Genomic DNA, 27,255 nt, shown 5'->3' on the forward strand with positions numbered 1-27,255 from the left:
AAATAAGTTTATATGAAGGCAGTGTATCTGGAGACATCCTAAGATCACCTAATATGTAACATTGCTATAAACAACCAGAATTCACTATGTGTGTTAAATGAAAATTCCTAAATTCAATACTGTTTGTCATCAAAGTCAAAGTGAAATCAATCCATAGATATAGATCCTTATTTTTATTGTTTTACATATTAGTTGGACAGCAAGATTTCAAAATTAAATAGGAAAAGACATCAACAACACACTCTCATACCGAGCTTATGCAAATGCTACTAATATTCTACCTAAAGTTAGCTTTGTTGGAAGCAGGGCTTGAGATGAGCTTAGGTACCAACTGACCAGAAACTTTGATTATCATTCCTCTGAAAACACAAAGTGAACGTTACTTACCAGTGATGACAACGTCAGAAATAGATCTTTGGTCATTTGCTTAAACACTCTTTCCTTCAAGAAAGCCTAAGTACAACAGGCTATCTTAATTTCACACACAAGCAGACGGAGGGCTGAGAGCACTGACTATTACACGGGTGTTTCCTTTTTTTTTTTGTTTCGAGATTCCTTTTTTTTTTTATTGTTTCAAGACAGGGTTTCTCTGTGTAGCTTTGCGCCTTTCCTGGAACTCACTCTGTAGAACAGGCTGGCCTCGAACTCAAAGAGATCCACCTGCCTCTGCCTCCCGAGTGCTGGGATTAAAGGTGTGTGCCACTACCGCCCCATAGTTATTTCTTAAATAACATGCAAAAGCCACACAATGAACTAAAGGGTATGTGCATATTATTATTATTCACAACGTTCAGGAGATACAACAATCAAACTAAATTTCCATCTTCTAGATAACTCCCAAAGGAGATAAAGACATTAGGTTAAAAGAAAAACACAAGTACTTTATTTTATGTGATTTACATTCTTGCTACCAAATCTTTCAAATATATTTTAACAAGTTGAGCATGGTGGTATGTATCTGTAATCCAGCACTCAGAAGACTTCAAGCTGGAGGAGCATCATGACTATGAGACTATCTTGGGCTATACAGCAAGCCATGGTGTTAATAAAACCAAAACAACAAAACTTCCAGATAAATAAAAAATAAACATCACCAAACTTGTAATGAAATAGTGCAATACAAATAACTTTGAATTAATAGAACAACATAATTAATAGAACAACTTTTAAGGCAGTGTTTATTTTTATGGTAATTAGTATATTCATGTCATTTCTGAGACTTTTTTTTTAAAGATTTATTTATTATGTATATAGTATTCTGCCTGCATATGTCCCTGCACGCCAGAAGAGGGCACCAGATCTCATTACAAGTGGTTGAGCCACCATGTGCTTGCTGGGAATTGAACTCAGGACCTCTGCAAGAGCAGTCGGTTCTCTTAACCACTGAACCATCTCTCCAGACCCATTTCTGAGACTTTGATGAATAAAACAATGACATTGTAAAAAATACAGCAGAAGCATCAGTATCCCTGAATGAATTAAGACTAGATATTTCCTTTATTATCTTTAGAGATTTCACTCAGGAAAAAAAAAGTTTTAATCAAACTAGTATTACAGAATAAAGTAATAGCAGCTCCCTTTAAACTTTTAAACACTATGGTGATCTTAGAAAAAGGACCCGCACTGTTCAGTATTCCAAAGATCAAAACCAACCCCGAAACCTGTCCTCATCTGCATCGTCTGCAATGCTCACTCAAAACTCATGAATCCACACGCCAGCCCGTGTCAGCCATTTTAATTGTTTACCTGTAAAATGGCCACCTCATTGCGGAGCTGACTTTCTTGCTTTGTGGGGAATCTCATCTTGTCAATGACTTTAATAGCCACGTCCCTTCCAGTCTTTCTGTGTTTTCCTGTTAGAGAACAGACAGAATCAAACTGGCAGCTATAACAAAGAGAAAAGCTTCACAGGAAGTTGTGCAGACTGAAATTTTAGGTATTTCCTCTTGCATTTTCTGTTGCTCATTTTTTCTTCCACAGTTTAAGAAATGAGATGCTTTCCTCTATAGTACTGCCCCGTAATAAAGGCAATTTCATGACCTGAAATGGCAAAATATCTTCATGAACTTGCTTGCTGAGAAGTAATAGACCATGTTAAGTAAGTGAAAGTTTTTAAATGCCTTGACCAAGTCTTCAGAGACTGTCAAGATGGAAATATTTTATTTTAGGTCCACTAAGTCAGCAAAATGATTAAGTACGTTATACTCTTAAACTCCAGATCTTTATATTCTAGGTATAAAATAAGCATGCAGCAGTATCTCATCCAGTAATTAAAATGAATTAGTTACCTTTGTTTATTAAGTGGGGTCACTGTCTAAATGCTATAGTTTAAGGAGTGAAAGCAGCAGGTACATTTACTTATTAGCTCCAGTTAACAGGCATGTGACTTGTTCTCTACTAATCTAGTAACTTGAAAGTTACTCACAACTCTTTCAAGGACACAGCCCTAAAAATGTGACTAATTTAACAGACTAGACAAACAGGGCATGTGTGGTAAGATGCTACCAGCACTTCAGACCATTTTTTCTTCCCCCAGTGAGGTCTTCCAGAGATATCACTAGTCTAAAATGAACAAATCTGAAGTCGCAAACCACAGTGTTGTGCCTATGTGTACAACCCACACATTTTCTGTGTGAAACGTAATGGCAGATACTGGGAATGAAAGGAAAACACAGACATCTCTAAGCCTACCCCAAAATTCCATAGGAAGATGAGAGAAACCCAAAATGTCGCAGGCACTACGGCAGAAGGAGGCCCCTTATGTGGCCGGAGGACCAAGGAGGCACAATGCAGTGGAGAGGTGGGATGGGGAGAAAACACAGTAGAGGAAGCCCTTCAGAAGAGGCACACAGGATGGGGAAGGTGCAGAGGTGGAGGACAGAGGCATGCGAACACGACCGGAAGAAATCAAAATGAACTGCACTTAGAACGGACGTTACACAAGCAAGGAGAGGACCTCACAGCTTGCATACTCTAAGAACAACGGACAGGACCCACAGACAGTGGGCTTCTGCATGCACTAATGCTTCTCTGTATGCACGAATGCTTCTCTGCATGCACGAATGCTAGTATCAGATGTTGATTTTCTGAAAGGTTCACTCCAAGAGTGGTGGGAAAGAAGGGTCCGACTGAAGGAGGAAGCAAGGAATGGCAAAGGTTTGACGGTCCATCTTGAATTACAGCTTATGGAGGACTTTCATGGACACATTCGTTTTAGTTAATTCCAGTGAGTCTGTGAGCAGTGCAGTTCAGTCTACTAGCCTCACCACAGCTGTCCGACATTGAGACAGGCAGAGGATAAACGGTTTCATCAGCATCCTTACAGAAGCCATGTCAACAGAAAATGAATGCTGCCTTTGCAGTGAACCAGTGGGGGACACACTTCAGTGAACAGTCCACACAACCCAACACCAACACAGCTTTATGAATGATCTTCACGAAGAGAGAAAGACTATTATAGAAATAATTTCCTGATTCTGTTACTTTAAGAATCTTGCAACTGAAATGAAGGGATACTTTGTTTCACCATGAAGGACTTGTTTGAGAGGCCGCAAACCAGCCTTTGGGGAAAAGGGAGCTTAAACAAAACTATGAGCTACAAGAATAACAGCCATCTTAAAATTTTACCATTTAGAAACTACATATATAAAAGGCTGGAATTGCTTACCTCCATAAACAATGCCAAACTGGCCGGAGCCAAGGACCTCATCTGCAAAGATCTGGTAAACACTGCTGATGTCCTATCAAGAAAGTAAGCAAACACCACCAATGTCACTGACTCAAATACTTAATTAAACACATTTTAATTTTTATGTTAGAGCAAAAGTTTTCTATGCTGATTCCTGGAGGTTGCTGGTCAACCAGTTTGCCTAAACTAATCAGTGAGCCCCAAGCTAGTGAGAGAGAAAACACACACACACACACACACACACACACACACACACACACACACACACACACACACACACGGGAAGGTGCTCGACAGGAAAGATGCTCGAGTTTGCCCTGGCCCCTACATGTATACGTGCACCTAGACCCATATCCAAAATAAACACCTAAATTCATGCTGGGATTGAGATGTGTGTGGAATTCTCACAGAAATCCACTCAATGCTCTTCCATCCAGCCATCCATTTTTTTTTTTAATTATTGTTTGCTGCTCTCAGAACATTCAAACCCTAACTTGGAGTGTGTAGTGCCAGAACTGCATTATGGTATGACTGGTAAAAGATGAACATAAGCCCCATTTGGCATATCCAAAGCGTCAACCTCGAAACAAACACCACTGGATGTGTATATACATACATGTTAAGTTATAATGAAGACTTTAAAGGTTGTAAGAATCATCTGTATAGGCTTATCAACCTCAATTCAATTTTTAATTTAAGTGATTGAATTTTAGTTCTAATCAAATTAGACAAGGGGCATTAAAGTAAAGGAGGCCAAAGTCGAGTCTTTTCTCCTTAGCCATGCATGCGTATGTATCTTTAGGCTCCTGTGGGGTCAGTCAGACGTTTTCTCTCATGTTCCTGCCCTTTCTTTCCTCAATATGGAATTTATTTTGGTCATCACCAGGACATGAGACACAGGGGTTATAACTCCTGATGCTTGTTATCTCTTACTGACTAGAAAGTCATTCTCAACTTCAATCTCAGAAAACTGCAGACTTATGTTAGAAAACCGTAATAGCTTACACTCCAGGCGAAAGAGAAATCTTTACAGAGAACAACACAGATCAGTTTTCTAGCATCTTTCTTTGTTTCTTTCAATCTGATCTAAGAGGTGGGAAAATATGGCTCCTGGCTCTTTCTCTATGGCTTAATCCATGGTTAAGTTTTTAAAATGACTGAACAAATCAAAGTAATAATTTGTGGTATGTGAATATTACATGAGATTCATATTTTAGTGGCCACACATTTATTAAAATAGTCATACTCATTCCTGTTTGGTATTTGCTACAGTGGACAAGTTGGGTAGACTCTACCATTTAATTGTTTACTATCTGGTCCTTTACAGAAAAAGGCTGCCACACTACCACAAAAGTTATGTGTTTACACACAGCAGTCAAACTTAATCTCCTCACTGAAGGCCCTCCTTTTCCTGCTGCCTTCCATTTGCTCATCCTGTTCCTGTCCGTGCATAAATGTCCCCCAGCTGACCCCCTCAAAACCGTGTCAAACCACATTCCATCCTCTGAGGGGCGCTCAGGTCGCACTTTTCCTTAGGAAGCCTTCTCTGTGGCCCAGGATGCAGTAGCCTTACCTAACGACAGAGCTTATCACTGTGTAGTATTCTCATGTCACCTTTTAAGTGAAGAAATTCTTATTTTTATGATAAAAAAAGAATCTACTCTAGTTTCTTACCTAAAGCAGGGAGAGCATCCCCATGAAGTTTAGCTTAGGGACAGAATCACTATGAAGTTTAGCCTAGGGACAGAATCACTATGAAGTTTAGCCTAGGGACAGAATCACTATGAAGTTTAGCCTAGGGACAGCATCACTATGAAGTTTAGCTTAGGGACAGCATCCCCATGAAGTTTAGCCTAGGGACAGCATCACTATGAAGTTTAGCTTAGGGACAGCATCCCCATGAAGTTTAGCCTAGGGACAGCATCACTACTAAGTGTAGGTCAGGGAGAGCATCACTACAAAGTTAGCCTAGGGACAGCATCACTACTAAACTGAGCTTAGGGACAGCATCACCATGAAGTTTAGCCTAGGGACAGCATCACTACTAAGTTGAGCTTAGGAACAGCATCACTACTAAGTTGAGTTTAGTATCTTAGCAACTGCTCAGTACTTGGGGACACAGACTTCCACCTGGTAAGTCTTTCACATTAATTTCATTATTTTAATTAACCAGTCTGCACATATTGGATATAATTATTGCTTACCACATTCTCCTGGACCTGACAGTTAGATACGGAGATACTGGTAGCCAGATCTTCTGTAAAATGTAAGAATGAAACATGAGAAAAGCATAAAATCATTAGTATATGACTTAATATTACTTACTGGCATGAAAACCAATAGCTTATCACACTTAAAAAATGTATCAATACAGATAATATATTCATTAAAATATTATATACAATACTAATCCATCAACAAGAAACTTAGTAAATAAAACATGACACATTTATACAAAATAATCCAAGTATGTAACAAACAGCATAGATCCATAACTATTCAGTCAGAAAACTAGTCATGATGTCCTATTAAGGGCGGTTGTTGGCATGGCTCAGTGACAGAGCATTGTGTGTGAGGTGTGAGGCCCTGGGTTCAATCACCAGCACTCCGAGGAGCAAAAGATGAAAAAATAAGTCGTATGGCAGCAGGGTCTGGATTCAAACTAAAAATGTTACTTCTGGGGAGTGAGTGATGTAGGAATGGAGACGAGGACTATAGTATTTATATCTCTACACTGCTTATGTTGTTTTAAAACATGAAAAGCATGAATCAGGAGATGGTTCAGTGGTTAAGAACATTGGCTGTTATTTCAGAGGACCAGCACCTACAGGGTGGCTCCCAACAATATGTAGCTCCTGTCCCAGGGGATCTGATATCCTCTTCTGGCCTCTGAGGGTATCACTCACACATGTAGTACACAGACATACATGCAGGCAAAGCAGCCATGCACATTTTTTTTTTAAAGCTCTCATAACTTTCATTAGAAAGTTTAAATTAGATAAACTTACACAGTGGTACTGCAATATGCCTTTTTATGTATCAGAGAGTAGGTAAAAGAAATTTATGAGAAAGATGCCATTGTGTATGACCTTAATTTTGTAAAAGGAAAACGAAAACAATGTATCCTCCCAAGTCCTTCCCCAATTACAAAATCTATAGCACCACTGACAACAGTCTGCTGAGGACAGAGGCAGGACTGAGATGGGATGGATCTTCATGTGTCCCGAGGACTCTCTCAACTCAAATGACTTATTTCTACAAAGTTTTCATGAGTCACTATGGTAAACAAAGAAGGTAATAAGAAAAACAGGGAAACACGTAAACAAGCAAAAGAACATTATTCAAGACCAAACTCCTCTAGACAACCCAAAGAAACAAAATACCAAGTTTCTTTTATAAGTCTACATATTAAAAATAAAGACGTCACTAATATAAGCAAATTCTTCATCATAAATAAGAAACATGGGTTGGGGAATGGCTTAGTGGGCGAGGGCATTTGCTGTGCAAGCATAGGGAATCTGAGTTCAATCCCCAGCACCTATTTGGAAAGGCCAAGAGTGGCCTTATGGAGCAGAGACAGGAGGATTATGGGAGCTTGCTGGCCAGTCAGTCCAGTGGAGAGGCTAGCCCCTGTTTCAGTGAGAGATCCTGTCTCAAGGGAATAAGCAGAGAATAAAAGAAGAAAAGACTTGATACTCTCCTCTAGTCTCCATAGGTGCACCCAGGTACATATACTAACACACTAACACACACACACACACACACACACACACACACACACACACACACACACACACACACACATACCCCTACCCTATGAAAAGCCCTATTTAAAAATACTAAGCCAGTTCAAAACTGTTGAAATTCATATTTCCTATACTTTTTAGAGACTCACTATGTAACCCAGACTAGCCTGGAATTGAGATCTTTAACCAATGATCAAGAGAAGGCCCGTCAACAGAATTAGTGTGCCTGCCACTGCCTTTCTAGCAGTCTGCTCCCTAGCTTCATGGCTCTCTCTCAATGGCCTCCTCTATCTACAGGTTCCGACTGGTTGTCATACAGCTCGCCAGATCAGCAGAACAGGGGCACTATCACCTAAGTGTCGGGCACTACGTCATGTGCATTATGTGCATTTATTATTCATCCCACTTTAGATGACAGAACTCAGAGCCCAAGATCACAGAGCAAAGGAAGAAACAGCATTGAGTGATCTTCACCCCCGCCTCTCCCTCCGCCCCCTCCGCCCCCAGACAGGGTTTCTCTGTAGCTTTAGAACCTGTCCTGGAACTAGCTCTGTAGACCAGACTGGCCTTGAACTCAGAGATCAGCCTGTCTCTGCCTCCCGAGTGCTGGGATTAAAGGCGGGCGCCACCACCCTCCAGCTACAACCTTCACTTTTAACTCCTATGATTCTGCCACCGAGACTTTTAACTAAGCCTTTGGATATTAAAAATAAAATGTGTATGTGTGTGTATGTCTCTATTATTCTAGGGGAAGGGTTCTTAGTTTTGATTAAATGTTAATTTTGTTTAAATATCCCCCAGAATTTAAACACTGTTAACTATCTCCATTTATCTATCCTTCCTCAAGTCACACTGAATACCAAAGATGTACATGATTACAACCTTCATCCTTGGATGTGAGGGCAATCTGGCTGCGACATCTGTCACCCCATTGATCGCCAGGGTTGATTCGGCTGATCTGGCTGGCTAGGCGGGTGTCCCCTTCCTCCCTCGCCGCTCCATGTGCATCCCTCCCGAAGCTGCGCGCCCGGTCGAAGAGGACGACCTTCCCCAATAGAGGAGGACCGGCCTTCGGTCAAGGGTATACGAGTAGCTGCGCTCCCCTGCTAGAACCTCCAAACAACCTTCATCCTTTTGATTATACCTGTCTCCCTAGTGAAAGCAAGACTACCTCCTCTATCTCTTCATTTACCTCTGCCTACCCTACTCTTGACTGCAGTCCAAATCCCAAACCAAATTTTCTATTATGAAGCCTCGACTTTTCCTATCCAGATCTGTTTCTATAGTGAAGCATTCCTTATTTTGTTTCTGTACTGTATTTTGCTATTACCTAACACCCATATATATCATATTCCCTTAAATAGCTTTTTTTTTTTTATTTTTTTTATTTTTTTTAAAGATTTATTTATTGTGTATACAATGTTCTGCCTGCATGTATCCCTGCAGGCCAGAAGAGGGCACCAGATCTCACTACAGATGGTTGTGAGCCACCATGTGGTTGCTGGGAATTGAACTCAGGACCTCTAGAAGAGCAGTCAGTGCTCTTAACCTCTGAGCCATCTCTCCAGCCCCCCTTAAATAGCTTTTATTAGTTCTCTTTTGAATTTTAGTTCAAGGCCTAACATAATGCACAAAACAGCTACATAAAATAATACAGGTAAACTGAGATAAACTTTATTTGGTAAGGAGTTGTCACTTATTTCAATATAATGAATAAATGTTTCTTTATAATTCTTTATAGATATAATTACAAGGTAAAAGTGGTATTATACTACAATTTATTTACTATTAACTATTCATTCAACCTTTATTAAATTTGGGTTAATTTTTAAGTTTTGTTGGTGTAATACACTTTCTTTCTTTTTCTGGGACTGAATCTCATCATGGCTGGCACTTGCTTTACAGACCAGGTTGGCCTTTAATTCACAGATCCACCTACCTCTGCCTCCCCAGTGCTGAGATTAAAGCACTTTTTAATTTCTCTCTTGATTCACTTAAAAGAAGCATCATTCTGACTTAACAGATTTTGTGTGTATAACATAAACACAGTACTTTATTACTGGTTTCTATGCCACCATGAAATAAAATACTAATGCTTAATGTCATGAGACTTCATGGATGCTAAGTACTGTAGCACTGCTCTTTGTCTTAAGTCTAGCTCCACTTAACATTAACAACTCTACAAAGTAGCTACTATTATAGAGAGGCAAGAGTACCTGTCTCTGGTTGGACAGACAGCAGGCTGGTAGATGCAGACTTTAAATGTAAAGAGACTAATTCTGTAGTGAATTGTGGATATACACTGGAGCCATCATTCATATATGTATTCATATATATGTATATATGAACAATATCCAGTTAACTTTATGAAAGTATTAACAAGCGGTATTGGCTATTAAAGACAAAACTTAAACATTAAAGATGGAAAATACAAAAAGACTAAAAAAAAAAAAAAAAAAAAAGCAGTCACACTAGTATATCTACAAATGCTTAAGACAAGAAGCCACCAAAGTGTCTCCACTTACTGTGGTCTTTCCCTTGACCTGGAGAAGTGCAAACACTTGCTTGAGGAGTTACAGGCATGAGGGCCTGGCGGATTGCTTTTTCCCAGCTTTGGGCTACATCGAGTCCAACTCCAGTGGCAGCGAGGACAGGGTTGTGAGAGCTGCTCCCATTGTTCTCCCCAACAAAGTACACCACGGTGTCAGTGATGATTTCAAAACAGTGTGGGTTACTGCCTTGTGAAATGCTCGTGAAATCTTGTGGGGAAGATATGCGGAGAATTTCTGAAAGTGGAATTTCCTGCAATAAAAGTTAGGCATTGAAAAACTATGTAATACATATTTTTATTTTATTATTTTTTTGTTTTTTCGAGACAGGGTTTCTCTGTGTAGTTTTGGTGCCTGTCCTGGATCTCGCTCCTTAGACCAGGCTGGCCTCGAACTCACAGAGATCCGCCTGGCTCTGCCTCCTGAGTGCTGGGATTAAAGGCGTGCGCCACTGCCACCCGGCTTGTTTTTATTTTTTTAAATACATTAAAGCATCAAAGATAAGCATTTTTATGAATGTCACTAAGACCAACACAGTATATGGCATATGGATTTCATTATGGTATGTTCTGTCCTTTTTTTTTTTTTTTTTGGTTTTTCGAGACAGGGTTTCTCTGTGTAGTTTTGGTGCCTGTCCTGGATCTCACTCTTTAGACGAGGCTGGCCTCGAACTCAGAGATCTGCCTGGCTCTGCCTCCCGAGTGCTGGGGTTAAAGGCGTGTGCCACCCCCGCCCGGCTGGTATGTCTGTCTTCAGTGACTTGACTGTCTAGTAATGCTAGAGGCAGATCGCGGAGCATTAGAGACTCGGGGCATGGGAGATGTGTAAAGTGTTAGCTGTGCAAGCCTGATGACCGGTCAGATCCCCAGGGCTGGAGGGTGGCAGGCAGGGACAGAGGAGTCTCAGGGAGACCACTGGGTGGCTAGTCCATCCCAAACAGTGAGCCCCAGGCTTAGTGAAACCCCATCTTAAAAAAATAAGGTGGGGGGGGGGCTAGAGAGATGGTTCAGTGGTTAAGAGTACTTTCTACTCTTGCAGAGGACCTGAGTTCAGTTCCTAGAACTCACATGGTAGCTCACAACTACCTATAATTCTAGTTCCAGAGAACCTAATACCCTCTTCTGGCCACTACGGGCACCAGGCATGCACATAGTGCACATATATACGTTCAGGCAAAACACTCATACACATTAAAAAAAAAAAAAGTCTTACACTTCAAAAAAAGGTGGACAAGAGAGGAAGACATCTGATATCCACTTCTGGTCTTGCATATGTACCTTAATATGCACTGTGTATACACAGGTACACATATATGCTCTCACACACACATACACAACAAAGGAAGAGGGATTTGGGCTATAGGAGATCATTAAAATGCGGGCAGAGAAGCATTTAGGAAGGCAGTTTGCCTCCATATCCAACACTTGTCCAATGTCAATTAGTCAGTGCTACTCAACAACTGTGTCTGGAGACTGCTCTTCTGCAAGCAGTTCCCTTAAGCTGAGCAAGGAAAAAATAACGGCAGAAAAAGAATTTTGGGCAGTAAGGTTGCTTAAGTATTCCTTCTAGTCTATGCGTTGACCTAAATTATTAATTATTTAATGTTTAGTCCAAATACTAGGTCAGAAAACATACGTATTTCATCTTTTTTGGTGTGTATGTGAAATGGAGGCCAAGGGCTGCGGCTTCAACAAGGACCTAACAAAGACCTCTGTAAACTCTAGTAGGCAGACGTAAGAAGTCACATAAAAATGAAGTTAACCATATAAAACTTTACTGAACCCAGAAAATACAATTATCACAATATTTTAACATTTTTCTAACAATGCAAAATCCCTACCTTATAGTATTTTGATCCAGATTCATTTTGAAACAATGTCAGACATTTGCTGTCGAGTCTCCAATAATGCCTCTTTCTCTATTAAAAACAGAAGTTAGAAAATGCAGTTCAAAGACTACTCCTTCCAAAAGACTTGTACTTTTCCTTTAATACCCATTCCTGTATTTTGAGTAGTTTTGAATACTGGGGTTTAAAAATTTCAAAATATAAAACGGAAATCTAGTGACAAGTATCACTCTCACAGGGACTCCTATCCCATTCCTTACTCTTCTCTAAGTAAGCTACGTTGTTACATTTTGAGGGATCCTTTGATAGACATTTCTGCACGCACACATTAATGTCTGTTATTCACATGCATAGATTTATGTAATCTACTTAGATGCTAAATTTCTAGACGTTGTCCAAAGATACACAGAGAGCTGCTCCCCCGAGCACCAACAGACAAGGGGTTCTCAGGCCCCAACCACCCCTGTTCACCCAGCTCCTGGTACCTACAGGGAAGGGTTTCCTGGATGCAGAGCCCCAGACCCACACTTCTGTAGCTCCAGCTGACAGACCTGGGCTGCACTCAAGCTAGGTCAGGTTTTTGTTGTTGTTGTCGTGGACAGCAAGCAGCCAGTGGAAAGACACATAACGAGTCAAGGTGCTGAGGATAAAGACTCAGTCCTAAATGGAACCCTGATATTTACCCCAGCACCACCAGGGCTCAGACAACATCCCACAGGAGGCAGAAAGAGCCAGAGGATGGGGAGGAGTGTTGTGGAACGCCATCTTCAGGGACTGACATGAATCAAAGCAGCTGTGGTTCCCTGCACGAGACTGTACCAGATCAAGCCTGACAAATTCCTGGCACAGGTGGAGTAGAGGATCTTCAGGTCTCACCCATGAAGGAGGAGTCATTAACAGTGGATAGTTGCTCCGAGAGGGGGAAATTATTCATTTTTTTGAGGATGTGGACACTGGTAGGTTTACATCCTTCAGTGGGTGGCCAAATACCCGGGCATATATGGGTAGTACTCATTAACTTGACTTAGTGGTTATCACACACACACACACACACACACACACACACACACACACAAAGACATGAAGGCGAAAGGGTGGTGTGTTGGGGGCACATGGGGAGAAATGGAGTAGATAAATCTTACTGTATACATATATGAAATTCTCAAAAATATGGAAAAAATCGTAAGAGAGATAAAGACTGTTTTGATCATGTTATTTTACATAAGACTGGACCTAATTTATAGTCATATCCCCAACAGATGGGTGCTTCCTTAGACCAGTGGTTCTCAACCTTCCTAATGTGTGTGACCCTTTAATACAGTTCCTCATGTTGTGGTGACCCCCAAGCATAAAATTATTTTCATTGCTACTTCATAACTGTACTTTTGCTTCTATTACGAATTATGATATAAATATCTGTGTTTTCCGATGGTTTTAGGCCTCCAAAAGGGTTCTGTTCCACAAGTTGAGAACCACTGACTTAGACCCTGTCTAACTGCACAGTATTAAGAAGTTTTGATCTCTGAAGTACCAAAAAAGAGAAAATTGTTTTGTCAATGCACGTTGAAGTTGATTATTTCTTTTCTTATAAACGAAACCACACTTTATGTATAAGGGTAATTTTATTTCCTCTTCCGTGATCTCTCTTTTCATATTAATTTGATTTTATTGGGATGTGGTATTTTTTATTATCACTTTGTTGGCTTTATTCACACATTCCTGATTAGCTCCTATTTAAAGCATAAGTTGAAATATTTTTTTCCAGTCTGTCCTTTGTCTTGTTTGTCCGGGTTGCCATACAGAATCTCTTTCATGAGACTGGTTCAGTGATCTCCCCTCCCCAACAGAGTCTTTATAAAACTGCTCTTCCAATGTCTCTTCTACTGGTTTAACGTGAAACCACTTCCGTCTTTGATCCATTTAGTTTTGTTACATGTGAAGTGTGATTTATGTTACGGTCATTCCCCCCCTCCCCAAATGGCCATTTGGTTATCCCAATACTATTTATTGAATTACCCATCATTAGACACACCACTAAGCTCTCAAACATGTGTGTATTTCAGTTCCAGTTGAATGGACGTGGATTATAAACAAATAAGAAAGTGTTCACCGTGGTGCTGCCACCACATAAAACTTCACCGAAACCAGCTAAATATATTAAACACTTCATGTGATTTTAAATATTTTTATTCTTTGAGCATTTTATAGATGCATACAATGTATTTTGGTCATCCTTATCCCCACTCTTCCCCCTAACTCTGCCCAGATCTCATACCCACCTCTCAATTTTGTATCTCTCCTTAAAAAATAACCTAGAGTTCAATTGCTGCCGCCCATAAATTCCTGGGTATGTGGCCATCGGTGATGCATGGCTGACCTACTGGGAGCCATAACCCTAAAGACAATCAAGTCTCCCCCGCTGAAGCCCTCCCACCTGGAATGGTGACCGGCTTGATCTTGTGCAGGGAGCCACAGCTGCAGAGTTCAGGAGCACAGCAGTTCCGTCACGTCCAGAAGACACTGTTCACTCTGGCCACCCCCACCTCTGGCTCTTACACTCTTTTTGCCTCTCGATTCTGCAATGGTCCCTGAGCCTCGGGGAGAAGAGCAGGTGCCATACGGCTGTCTCATTTGTGGCTGAACACTCCACAGCAACTGACTCTCTGTACTTGGACCAGTGGTGAACTTTCATGTGAACTGGCCCTCCTCCACTTCTCCGAGGAGCTCTGAACACTGCAGCAATCTGACTTCCTAGCACTCTTAAGACTTACGAGAAAACATCTAGCAGGTTTCCATGGCCGCTGATATTTACTGACCGACTGCTTACTACATGCCAATCATTGCCCCAAGCTCTTCTCACATCTGTCAGCTCATTTGGATGTCTGAGAAAGTACTACTGTGCAGCCCTTAGAGACGGAGAAGCTGAGGCATACAGAAAAAGAAGTCACCGTACCATGTTTACAGCTTTAGTGACAGACGCGTGAGCGTTAGCTCTGAAGCCAGTGTTCTGAACTACTCCACTACGCTGCCTTCCTCTTCCGCTCTTGAACTTTCCAATTCCTCCTCTTTGGTACAGCGATCCAAAGAGAACATGTACATTCACACTGTTTATACAAACAAAAGCAACTGCTTCCTACCTGACTAAAGACGACTATTCAGCCGGGCGGTGGTGGCGCACGCCTTTAATCCCAGCACTCGGGAGGCAGAGCCAGGTGGATCTCTGTGAGTTCGAGGCCAGCCTGGGCTACCAAGTGAGTTCCAGGAAAGGCACAAAGCTACACAGAGAAACCCTGTCTCAAAAAACCAAAAAAAAAAAAAAAAAAAAAAAAAAAAAAGACGACTATTCAAATGCAATTCCAATTCTTTCCATCTTTAGCTATAATCATGTTTTGAGTCATTACTCTGATGATCCTTTTGAATCTTGATGATCACTCAAGTATAACTTTCACACATTACTGTAGTCTACATGTCTTAATAGATAGTTCATTCTTAATTTTAAAAGTGCACGAAGTGACAATCATGATTAAGTGTTACTAGCCCATTCAAATGATGGAATTACTGACCAGGTTGTCCCTGCTGGTATAATGGACCATCCACCCTTCCTTCACCATTGTGCTGCTCTTCCTCTTTGTGTGCTTGATGGACTGGACAACCCTCATCAATGGGATATTATTGCTTGTGGATGGACTAAAAAATATTTAAAATTGATGGTCAATATTTTCAATATCTATTTTATAAAGAATCATACAGACTACATAAAAGATAACTGAGCCAATATTTTTCTAAAATATTCTAAGGAGACAATGACTTAAAAAGAAAATAAATTAGCCCTGTTATACTGATACACAGTTACCATACCAAACTTCTATAATACTGTAACTAATAGTTTATCATGATCTTTTCTGGAAGGCCGTGGACACACATGAGAGGGTGGGGAAGGGAGGGGGCCATGAGGGACGGAGCAGAAGGATCTTCTGGCCAGGTGAGCTGGAGCCTGGGGGGTTCATTTGGGTTTGCTGTTGAGGAATTTTCTTGCCCTAGGCAGAAGAATAAATTCATAAGGCAAAACACGTTTACTCAACTTTACAGGGCTCAAAATTTAAAATCAGCAGATCATATTAAAGAAAAAACACTGTTAAGGGAAATTTCTTATAGGTATTAAGAAAATTAAACACTGTAGCAAGTAAAATCAGGTCGGGGAAAACTCTGGAGAGAGGTGCAATCTGGTGCATGTGTATGGAAGCATCTCAGGAATGTGCTCTTCACTGCTCCTTCCACCACTTGGTAAAACGCTTGTGTGAGGACGCCGCTGCCTCAATTAACGGTTTCATACTGGCACCTGGAGGTGCTGCTCCACTGCTAGCTATCTTATCCAGCCTCTATTAAAGAAAGTCCTTTTCCCTTTAAGAAAGTAAAGATTCTTGTACTTTCTCTCTTGAGCAGATGGCAAAGGTAATAGAATTTATTTCAGAAATACTGTGGTGCATGCAAAAAAGAACTAGCCCTGATTTAATTAGATTTTAAATTACATTGAAAACAAAAAATGCCACCTTTCCTTAATGGAGACCCTGACCTGCCTTTGCCTTCGGTAGCAGCTCAGTGCATTACCTGATTGTCTTAACAGTCTCCTCATCTCGCTCTGCATCAAGGTCAGTCGGGTCCAGGAAGAACATTTTGTCTTCCGGTGGGGATGGCTCCTCCGAGTCATCCAAGCCCCTCCCACCATCACTGTTCATATCATTGCTGTCAATATCCATAGGTATATCTGTGTCAGCTCCCAGACTGGAAGGCTCTAGGAGAGTTTTAAAAGAATTGCAGTTTAATACTAACAAAGTATCAATGCATCTAACTAGATCAGGCTTAAAATTAAGTAGGAAGAAAAGTTTTAAAACTTGAGAAAAATATCCTTAAGATTCAAGGTGAGGTGATTCAAGGTGATTGATTGTTTCTTATTTTGTGTGTGTGTGTGTGTGTGTGTGTGTGTGTGTGTGTGTGTGTGTGTGTGTGTGTGTGTTCTGGGGATCAAATGCAGGGTTTTACAAATTCTAGGCAGGTGCTCTACCACTGAGAAAGCATATGTAAAAAAGTCAGATAAGAGAGTTGCATTCAGAATATTTAAAGACATTCTACAATTCAATAATAAAAGACAAAACATTTATTTAAATGCTGACGGGATGTAAGCCTGGACAGTGGCTTTGGAAGGCTGGCAGGTCTTCAAAATGTTAAACATAGTTATCAAGTCCCTAAACCACCTACTACACCAGGTATCTGCCCAAGTGAAATGTACGTCCACAGAGAAGGAATACCAAAGTGTGCAGAGCAGCGTTATTCCTAAGAACCCCAAAGGAGGTACACCTCAAACACCTACTGACTGGTAACTGCATAAATAAACTGTAATCGTCTCTCTGGAAGCGGTATCATTTGTCCATGAGAAGAACTAAATACTGACATAGTTACAATATGTATGAACTCTGAAAACGTTACGCTAAGTAAAAGGAAACCACCACTAGCCTACATATTTATTGTCTAACTGTATTTCTAGACAATCTGTCTGTCTAAACTAGACAAACACGAAAGTAGACAGCAGTTGTCCACTGGCTGCCAGGGGCTACTGGAGAGGGAAGAATAGGGCAGGACTATGAATTCTGGAGGGAAATGAAAACTCCTAATATTAGATAGTGATGGCCACCCAACTCTGTGAATATATCAAACGGGCAAACTATAAAACAAACAAAGCTGCTAAAAAATATCCCATCAAGTCATTATGCCATCTGTAAATGAAAAAAGGGTTAGTCTGTCAAATTATCACAAAAATAAAGCATTTGAACAGGTAGAGCAGTGGGGGGGGGGGCACAAAAAGAACCAGGAAACACTTGAAAGATGTTCAAACTCATAAGGAACCAGAGAAATGCAAATTAAAACGAATATATGGCATTTCGTATCCATTTATCAAAAGGTAGGAAGGCACAAAAAAATGTGTAAACTCTAAAGCTAGACAAGACTTCAGGTATAGGAAAAAACCAATCATACTCTACTAATGATGCCAACTAGCTATGGTGCAAATGATAGGTTTACCCAAAACCTGTGTATTAAATCTCCCTTCTAAGGTAACGGTATTCAGAAGTGGACCTTTGGGAGGTGATCAGTTGGGAAGGATCTGCTCCTATGATTTGCATTAGTGCCCCAAAGAGCTTATTTGAACATTCCAGCATGTACACATGGAGCTAAATGGTATCTTCCATGAACCACGAGGTAAGATTCTCACCAAACTCAGAAACTGCTGGCGCCCTGGACCTCTCAGCCTTCAGAACTATGGGAAATTAATTTCTGTTGTTTATAAACTATCCCATCTATGGTATTTAATACCAGCCTAAACAGACTCAAGACAACTGAAAGCCAAGAAAAATATGCAGAAAATGTTAATTAGATTCTCAAGGAGTTGGATTTTCAATCCTTAGCCTATTCCTAGAAGTTTTCTTACATTTACTGTTATCTCTTATATAAATTGTTAAAGGAAAATTATACTAGAAGCCTAAAGCATGTACTCCCTATCTCTCCCTTCCAAAATCAGGTAATGGCTTCACTAGTGCTGTCTGGGAGGAAGAGAGTCATAGATTACATGAGAGAAAGACCAAAGAGCCAGATATAGGTTCAAATTCTAGCTCTGCATTTCTTAGCCCTAATTCTTAGGCAAATTAGTTAATGTATTTGTGTTTTCGATATTGATTAGAGTTACCTCAGAGGGTTATTCTTACATTTAAAAGTCAACAAATAAAGAATAAAGACAACATTTTAAAATGGAAGTCATTATGCAGCACCACTGGATGCTGGAGGCCACAGAGTAGCAGGGTGGCTAAGGGAAAGCTGGGAAGGCAGTAACTACTGCTGAGTAGCATCCGTCCTCTGCTCAGTTATTACGTCAGAAGAAAACCTTGAACAAAGCCAGTAAAATAAAATATGCAGCCATCTTTACCCAGATAATACAGTCACGACCTTTTCCATCTTTTACAATGGCTATGAAAGATACAGAATTTTACCTCCGTTGAAAGTCACCTCGCCAAGGCAGTCTCTTGGGACTTTCGATGCGCAGCGCTTATGGCAGTTGAATTTGCAATCTAAAATAAAAGTATTCAGCTCATCATTTAAACAGGTAAGATGAGATATGATTACACTGCCTTTAAATCACTCCAAGATAGTGTCTTCCTCCCTCTAGGAACTCAAGTCTTGGAAGATAGTCTGGTCTCAACTCCTGATGGCATTTAATAGTTTTTCGACCCAACAGGAGTGAGTTTCTTTGTCTGCGTAACGAAGCTAATGCCATTTGTAGGATGCAAACATGCCAGCAACTCCATCTCTCCTCCTCTTACTTCTTGAAGAATCTACTGGCATGCAGAGATTTCCTCCTTACCAGCCATGTGATCTTATACTTAATTTCAATGAGAATGAGTGCCATTATTTCTCATACAGTTGCTTTGATGGCTTTTTCTTTTTTCTTTTTGGCTTTTCGAGAGAGGGTTTCTCTGTGTAGTTTTGGTGCCTGACCTGGATCTCACTCTGTAGACCAGGCTGGCCTCGAACTCACAGAGATCCGCCTGGCTCTGCCTCCCGAGTGCTGGGATTAAGGGCGTGCACCACCGCTGCCTGGCTGATGGTTTCTTTTCTAACAGTATAAAACACTGGAGATAAAAGTAATTTGGTACTCTGTGTGTGTGTGTGTGTGTGTGTGTGTGTGTGTGTGTGTGTGTGTGTGTGTGTAGTTTTCCCTTTTTTAAGCTAACTATAAAGGACAATTTATACAGTGAGAGTTTCTGAAACTTAGATATTTTAAACTTGTATCTATTATTAAAAAAACATACATGAATTGTACCGAGAGTGTAACCACTCCTACCTTTACACTGCATTCCTTGGCGGAAGAGGCCTTTCAGCAGCCGCTTGCAGTGCTGACATATTGTCGGACGGCCGTAAGAGTGGACAGCAAACGTGTGTGGAACTTTGACTCTGCACATCACCATCCTTTCCATCCAGATTGGACGACCACTCCAGGACGGAATTCTCTTACTTGGTTCCTGGTGAGAATGTGGCTAAAACAGGTCATTTCTATCAGTGTAAGTTAATATTAAAAACAAAGTGCTGGGGGCGAAGCTTAAGCACGAGTTTATTTATTTGGAACACTAAAGTCAACATTTAAAAACTGGGCACCTCAGCAGTTTTCTTTGGACTTAATCACCAACATTTGCACGAGGACAAGTGCAGACTTCTGAAGAATCTGAGTAACTCTTAACACACGAACGAAGTGTGGAAATGACTTTATCTGGATCGTTCTAAGAGCAGAGAAACCAGTAGGTTTCAGTTTCTAGCCCCTCTGAAAAGAATACCGAGTTGAGATGGCGGCAAGGCTGGCTCCAGACACCCGCAGGGAACTACTCATTTGCTAACTGGGGGGCAATGCCCGTGACAGTTCCGACATTTGGTTCATTTCTCTACATTGTCAGAGTGCCTGCCACAAAACACACCCTTGAAGAAGAGAGAGGCCCTTGACAAAAATCACAGCTGGTGTTGAGAAGACGGGATTACAAGGTTGAGCCCCGGGAGGACACAGGGTCCGATAAGGAGTCCAAAGCACCGATGACGCCGGAGTCTTGCCCTCCCACTCCCAGGGAGGCTCCAACGGACTTGAACAATTTCCCACCGCACGAGCTGGCCTACAGTTTGTTCTCCTTGGGACCTACTGACTGACTTTGCTGTTGAGGCAGGTGTTGCCAGTGGTACTTCCTATAGCTTCCTGTACAATGGAGCTCTTTCTACCACCAACAAAAGCAGATTCCTCAGCCAACCTGACAGCTTTCTGTTATTTCCATCCCCCAATTCCTCATGTGCGCGCGCGCGCACACACACACACGCACGCACGCACGCACGCACGCATAATCAGTCTTTGCCAGGCACATTTAGCATTTTACAATAAAAACCAAAACCTGACAAGGAATTTATAACAGATGTTAATACCCACTCAAAGCTGACCAAGCAGTTAATCCTAGGAAATAATGAACTGAGAAATCCCAGTCCCTGCTCACACTGTATTACTGGAAACAGCCTCAAACAAAATTTAGCTTCAAAATTTCCCAATGATACTAGAATATGTTTGTTGGAATTTGAACTAAATGATGGCAGACAAAAAACACACTAAACAGCGTTGGTGATAGTAATTAGATTTTTAAGCAGTTCCTTGATATTGCAAATATTTTCCAGTTTTTTAGACGTTTTTTCTCCTCCAAATGAGGCTAAAAATTTAAAGAACAATTAAAAATGTTTATGGAGCTTAAAAGATAAGTAGATTTTTGTAACCACGGCTCTCTCTAAACAAAGGGAATAATCAAACTAAATTATAGGCCAGTTCAGTGCCGCTCACTCCATTCACTGAATACACACCCACTGATTAGTATATGCTAAGTGCTATGTTATATATTCGAAACACAAAATGATCTAAACATAATCCCGTTTTTAGGCATACAGGCTGAATACCCCCCTGCACATGCCTGTAAAGATCACATTGAAGTCCTTGTCTCCACCGTCGGAAATGGTGTCCGAGCTTGTTCTGATGCCCCCACACCCAGCAATGTTCAAATCGCAGACTGGCAGTCCACTTTGCACCTCCTGCTCCTTCATCTACTACTTTCGGTTTGTCTCAAGTTTAAATCATACAAGACATAGTAAGACTGATTTAGCTATTGTCATCAAATCCAGAAGGCACTCCTGTAAAGAAGAGCTTTTTCCAGCAGGTCTTTTCATATGCCAATGGCCAGTTGGTGTCTCTGTCCAGGTCTTGCTGGTATCAGGGCATTAGGGACGGAGTACAGAGCACGTGCACCTGGCACAATTCTGGGTGTGGAGCTGTTGCAGTCACCTGTCAGTATACGGGGTTACTTAAATTCTATCTCATCTAAATATCAAACTGGACTCAGATGTGGGTAGGTCTCCTGCACTGAACTCCAGAAATAAACCTTTTTCTTCCGACGTCAGTCTGCCGACTCACAATATGATGCCATCAGTCACCGTGACTGCCTCTGTCGGTGAGGATGGCAGGAAAAGTATGGCAGACGCAATGAGCAATTGAAGGGAGGAGGGTGTCTGGAGATTCAGCAAGAGAACTTGCTGAAAAAGGGACTAATGAGGACAACACAACGAGGACCGAGTGAAACTGCTGGACTGCTTTTAAAGTTTTCTATTTGCAAGTTAATTGCACTTTCCCTATTCATGTGTAGCTGGAAAATTTTTAAAAGTAATTGGTGGGTTAATGGCTTTGAAAATGCTTTTTCCCCTTTATTATTATATATGCTCTATATAATATGCATATACTATATAATAAAAGGAAATAAAGCATATACCATATAATTATTAATATTAAACAATATTATGATGCATATTATATAGAGCATATATAATGATAAAGGAATAAAAGCATTTTTAAAACCATCACACACAATTAGCACTGGAGATTTGGGGAGACGGACCTCCATTTTTGTGCACCTGCTCAGACCTCACCTGGTCTTTCTAGTGTCATTCTATTTTGGTCTGGTTCCTCAGCAATGTACTACGAGTTTCATCTTCAACTAGCCATCCTGAGTTGTGGATCTCAAATCTTACTGCTTTTATCTTAACCAAATTCAATGAAAATCCTGTTCTTTCACCTCTTTACACTGCCTTCTATGATCATGCTAGAAATAGCCTTGTGCTGCAGACAAAGGCAATCTCAGAGTTACACTTAAAGGCTTTGCTCCCAATATGCCTGTTTCCAAGCTTATTTCCTTATTCAGCGAGGCTTCGTATCTTGGCTTTTATTTATTTTTAGAAACTTATTCCTCCTTTTCCCTAAGAAAACTGGGATGATAGCACGCCTCTGATGATTGTACTGAGGGTTATATGAGGAAGGGCAGGGCTCCGAGCTCCAAAGCTGGCACATGGGAGCTGAAGAGACTCTTTACCTCCCTTGGGTCGGCTTCAGGGCTGCCTTCATCTCCTAACTGATCTTCGTACATTCTCCACCAATAGAGGTTCGTCTTCCTCTATTGGAGAAGTTTCAGGAAGGACATATGTGGTGAAGGAAGAAGGGATACCTGCCTCATGAGCCAGATCAGCTAGGATCAGTACTAGTATCAAAAGAGCACAAATGTTATAGCCAGATGACCCTCATACTTGGAAAAATAATTGTATTTTTCAGTATATTGGGTATCATCATCACCATCATCATCACCATCACCATCTAGTGCTGATTTAAAATGTACAAGAGGATGTATATAGGTTATATGCAAATACTGTGTCGATGTCTATAAAGGAGTTGAACACAAATGGATTTCACTAGCCACTGAAGGTCCTGGAACCAATGCCCTGTGGATACTACAGGATGGCTGTACTTCTCCCTTTCCTCTGCCTTGCTGCTCTCCCCTAGGCCCCTAACAATCTACTGTGGGGAGCAGCCATCAGAACATCGTTTGTGAGGCTTTTAAAGCAATATACTTCTCTGTAACAGACAGCCTCCCTGTGTGGTTCAGTGTGTAAGATACACTAATCTTCTACTACCAATTTCCTCCCAAGGCCTCACATATGGCTATACACAGCTTCTCATTCTCAGTCTCTATACCACAGCATTCCTCTCCTACTTCATTTTATTACAGGTGTTTGTTGTTGTGGCGGGTCTGACTGGCCTAGAACTCATGATCCTTGCTTGAGTGCTGGGATTACCTTTCTCTACCTCAAAAACCTCCTCTTGTGGCTAAGCCGTATAGAAACATGAGAGTTTTTTTTACAAGAGGGTTACATACATTTCTACGTTGATATCTCAGTTTGTAAAGATTCTGTTAAACAGACAATAGCCTGAAGCCTTGCACTGTACCAGTCTACAGAAGTCCTAATAGTACCGATATATGAACGACAGAGGGCATAAAAACAACCAATGACAAGATTACGATTGACAGATGTAAGCCACTTCAAGTACTACCAAGCACACAAATCTTCATTCAACTACTGTATTTATCCTCGAAAGGGGGAAAATAACTAATGAGATCTGAACTTAATTTGAGTTTTCCTATTCATGTGTCCTATGACTTTGGAAAGTCATCTAACTATTCTGTGTCTCCAGAGTCATGTAGGTAATCGACCTAGGGGTATACCTCACATTTTGAAAAGCAACAAGTTCCTTCATTCACTTGTATCTATTAGGTACCAAGAACTGTGCTAAGTAAGCGAGGCACATAAAGACAGAACTCTGACCTCCTGAACCTCTTTACACTGTCTTCTATGATCATGCTAGAAATGATCATAGATCATTTACACATTCTTCTATGATCTGTACGTGCAGACAAAGGCAATCTCAGGGTTACGCTTAAAGGCTTTGCTCCCAATATGCTTGTTTTCAAGCTTAATTCTTTATTGAGTGAAGCTTTATATCTTGGCTTTTATTATCTGTTTATTTAGTTTTAGGAACTTACTCTTCATTTTCTATAACCTAGGACACAAACCCTAGGCAGAATGTTAGACTCACAAACAGGAAGGTTTCAAAAGTGTGATGGCATTCAGAAGACAAGCTACATTACAGGTCTAGGTGAGCACTTTTTTCAGACCACTGCCATGTGGGTCAGCAAACTGACTGGAAATACCCGAGTGGGAGAGACATGCCACTGAAGAGGTGTCACTGAAGAGGCTGGGGGTCCAGATGCAGGAAAAAGCAGAAGCAATGCACATTTCATAGACTATGCTAATCAGCTGAGAGCTGATTCCTCCTGCCATCACTGCGTTTGGTAGACTCACATGCATCAACCTCTGAAGGCAGACTCGGACCAGCAACTCTCCAGTGGACTTCAACTCAGCAGTCCCTCATATTCTGAGGCTTCCAGTTTCTAAGTAGCTATTAGTTTCTCCTGCTTCCCAGTCTTATAAATCTGGTCATTTAAAAACACACACACACACACACACACACACACACACACACACACACACACACACACACACACATATACACAGTTACCTAGTGGAGAGAAACATAATCAGCTGTCTGTTAGGAAACCCGACCTGAGGGTTACAAGTAAGATGAAGTGAAGTGTGGAGACTGGGTGCCAGGATAATGAAAAGGAGGCTCACACAGTGGTCTAACTGATAATGCCATCCCATGGGGGCACAGAATACAATCTACTGCCACTGGCAGTCCTTGTCATCACTATTCCATTTCAAGTGCCTTAAGTGCAGCAACATTACTATAGTCTCTATCACCTGTTTTAGGAGGTCATACGTGTTGTAAAATCACCAGGACTAACTAGTGGAAGTCCTTCCCTGACCTGAGAATGCATACCTCTTCACTGAGGAGGGGCACACACTCAGGCTGCAGAGGTCTTGGAACGGAGAGGCCGGGTCCCGGCAGAGATACATTGGACAGACGTCTCTTCCTTACTCCACTGCAGTTATTTGGAATCTTGAAGGCACATCGTTTATGATAATTTAATCCACAGCCTAAAGAGATTTTTAAGAGTAAAAAAGAAAAATTTAAAATGTAACTATTTGAAATGTGACACATACAAACCAGTACTTCTTTTTAATTTATTTTCTCTGGCGACAATACCAACCTTAATTAAGAACTTAGATGACAGACTATGTGGAAGGTGACAAATTCAAGAATAGTGAATGTGGAGAAAGGTTAATTCAGAAAAGCTAAATCAATTAGAGCAGTGAATTTTGACTTATGATAGCTAAGACACCTGGAAATGTATTTGAAATATAAATTACTAGACTCATCCCCAAATCTACAGAATCAGAAACTCTGGGGGTGGAGGTGAGCAAAGTATGTTTCATGATACTTGCCAAAAGTTTAAGAGCTTCTGGATTCAAGCACTTATCCAGCAGCAAACCATGGCCTGTGCGCAACAAACCTTCAATGATGAGACAATTATGTGGAACTCAAACCTCAGTGTTCATGAATATAAAATAATAGTACACAACAATATAGAGTAACAGTATATTATTATATAGTTACATAACAAGGAATGTGTGCACAGGTATGTTTGTCTGAGTGTAGAGACCAGAGATGGATCTCAGCTATCCTTCCTTAGGAGACATCCACCTTGTTTGGGGGGCAGGGTTTCTCCCTGGGACCTGGAACTGTAAGAAAACCCTAGGGATTCTCTTGTCTCCAAACTTCCCAAACATACGTCGCCACATTCAGCGTTTTTTTCCTTCAGTCCTGCAGACTGAAGTCAGGTCCTCATGCTTGTGTGGCAAGTTCCTTACCACGAAGACATTTCCCCTAGTCTATAAATGTTTTGTAGGAACACAGTCTCTGTTTATTTACATATTATCTATGGTGAACTGCTGAGTTTTTAACAATTAAAAAAATTTTTTTGTGTATGGATGTCTTGTCTTCATGTGTATGTATGCACCACATACATGCCTGGTGCCCTTGGGCACCATATCCTCTGGAACTGGAGTTACATATGACTATGAGGCACACTAAGTGGGTGCTGGGAATTGAACCCAGGTCCTCTGAAAGAGCAGCAAGTGTTCTCAGGTGATGAGCCATCTCTCCGGTTCCCATGGTTAGTTTTATATTACAACAGCAGAGGTAAGTCACAATAGAGAACACATAGTCTGCAAGACCTAAATAAAGTATTTGCCCGCCATTACTTTACAAAAGAGTTAACTGACTCTCCACAGTAGAAGACTGTTTCTCAGTCAGACTTAAGCACCTGAGGTCTACTCCCCAGCAATTTCATCTCACAACAGTTTGACAATCTTACCACTGTACAGAAAAAAACTAAAACTAGAATAAAGACCTGTAATCATAAGCGGCCAAAAGTTAGTAAGCCACTGTTCTGTGTCACATACTTTATGCACATTACTTCCTTTAACCATTTATGACTCTGGCGGAGTAGACGACTTTCACAGAGGTCTACCAAGTCAGCTGTGCGAAGGAACCAGTAGGTGGAGGCAGAGTGAAGACCAGAGTCCTCAGCTTTGCCGTTCCAAATTCTTACCAGCCATGATCTTAGTCTTTCCACCGGTAACTCAAAAATGCGAATGTAAAGTCCTCTTTCAAATTAATACGCAAATCCAAAAGCACTTACCTTCACATTTTAATCCTTGACGTACCAATCCCCAGAGCATTTCACCACAATAATCACAAAAGGTAGGTGCTTTATAAGAATGTACATAGAGAGTATGAGGGCGAATCTGGAAGTCTTCTACTGTGGCCAAGGCTTTTTTGAAAAAAATATGAACAAAACCAAAGTGTTAAAATAGATTTTATAATTGCAAAGATGTTAGAAATGGTTACCATATCTATTTATATCGAAACACAGGGTGACTCCTCTGAAAGTTTCATCTGATCACAAAATAAATTATTTTTAGCATTTAAAACTTCGATCTAGAAGCTGGGCAGTGGTGGCG

General features: G+C 40.9%; 1 protein-coding gene across 3 annotated transcripts in view; it reads right to left on the reverse strand.

Annotated features, from left to right (window-relative positions):
* The window catches only part of Prkd3 (protein kinase D3), a 74,400-nt gene that overhangs the window by 10,325 nt on the left and 36,820 nt on the right, over window positions 1-27,255 (reverse strand). The window contains exons 4-14 of one of the 3 annotated variants that reach the window (XM_052746321.1): window positions 26,934-27,065; window positions 25,169-25,326; window positions 19,718-19,895; window positions 18,867-18,944; window positions 16,438-16,621; window positions 15,393-15,516; window positions 11,824-11,901; window positions 9,960-10,236; window positions 5,893-5,945; window positions 3,668-3,740; window positions 1,747-1,853 (exon numbers count right to left, since the gene is read on the reverse strand). In XM_052746321.1, coding sequence (XP_052602281.1) covers window positions 1,747-1,853; window positions 3,668-3,740; window positions 5,893-5,945; window positions 9,960-10,236; window positions 11,824-11,901; window positions 15,393-15,516; window positions 16,438-16,621; window positions 18,867-18,944; window positions 19,718-19,895; window positions 25,169-25,326; window positions 26,934-27,065 — 1,442 coding nt within the window. Of the gene's footprint in view, window positions 1-1,746; window positions 1,854-3,667; window positions 3,741-5,892; window positions 5,946-9,959; window positions 10,237-11,823; window positions 11,902-15,392; window positions 15,517-16,437; window positions 16,622-18,866; window positions 18,945-19,717; window positions 19,911-25,168; window positions 25,327-26,933; window positions 27,066-27,255 lie in introns of all 3 variants that reach the window. The other 2 variants (XM_052746320.1, XM_052746319.1) reach the window with 2 other exon arrangements.

Source organism: Peromyscus californicus, unplaced genomic scaffold (assembly GCF_007827085.1).
Source record: "Peromyscus californicus insignis strain IS unplaced genomic scaffold, ASM782708v3 Scaffold_1__1_contigs__length_55948999, whole genome shotgun sequence".
NCBI classification, from domain to species: domain Eukaryota; kingdom Metazoa; phylum Chordata; class Mammalia; order Rodentia; family Cricetidae; genus Peromyscus; species Peromyscus californicus.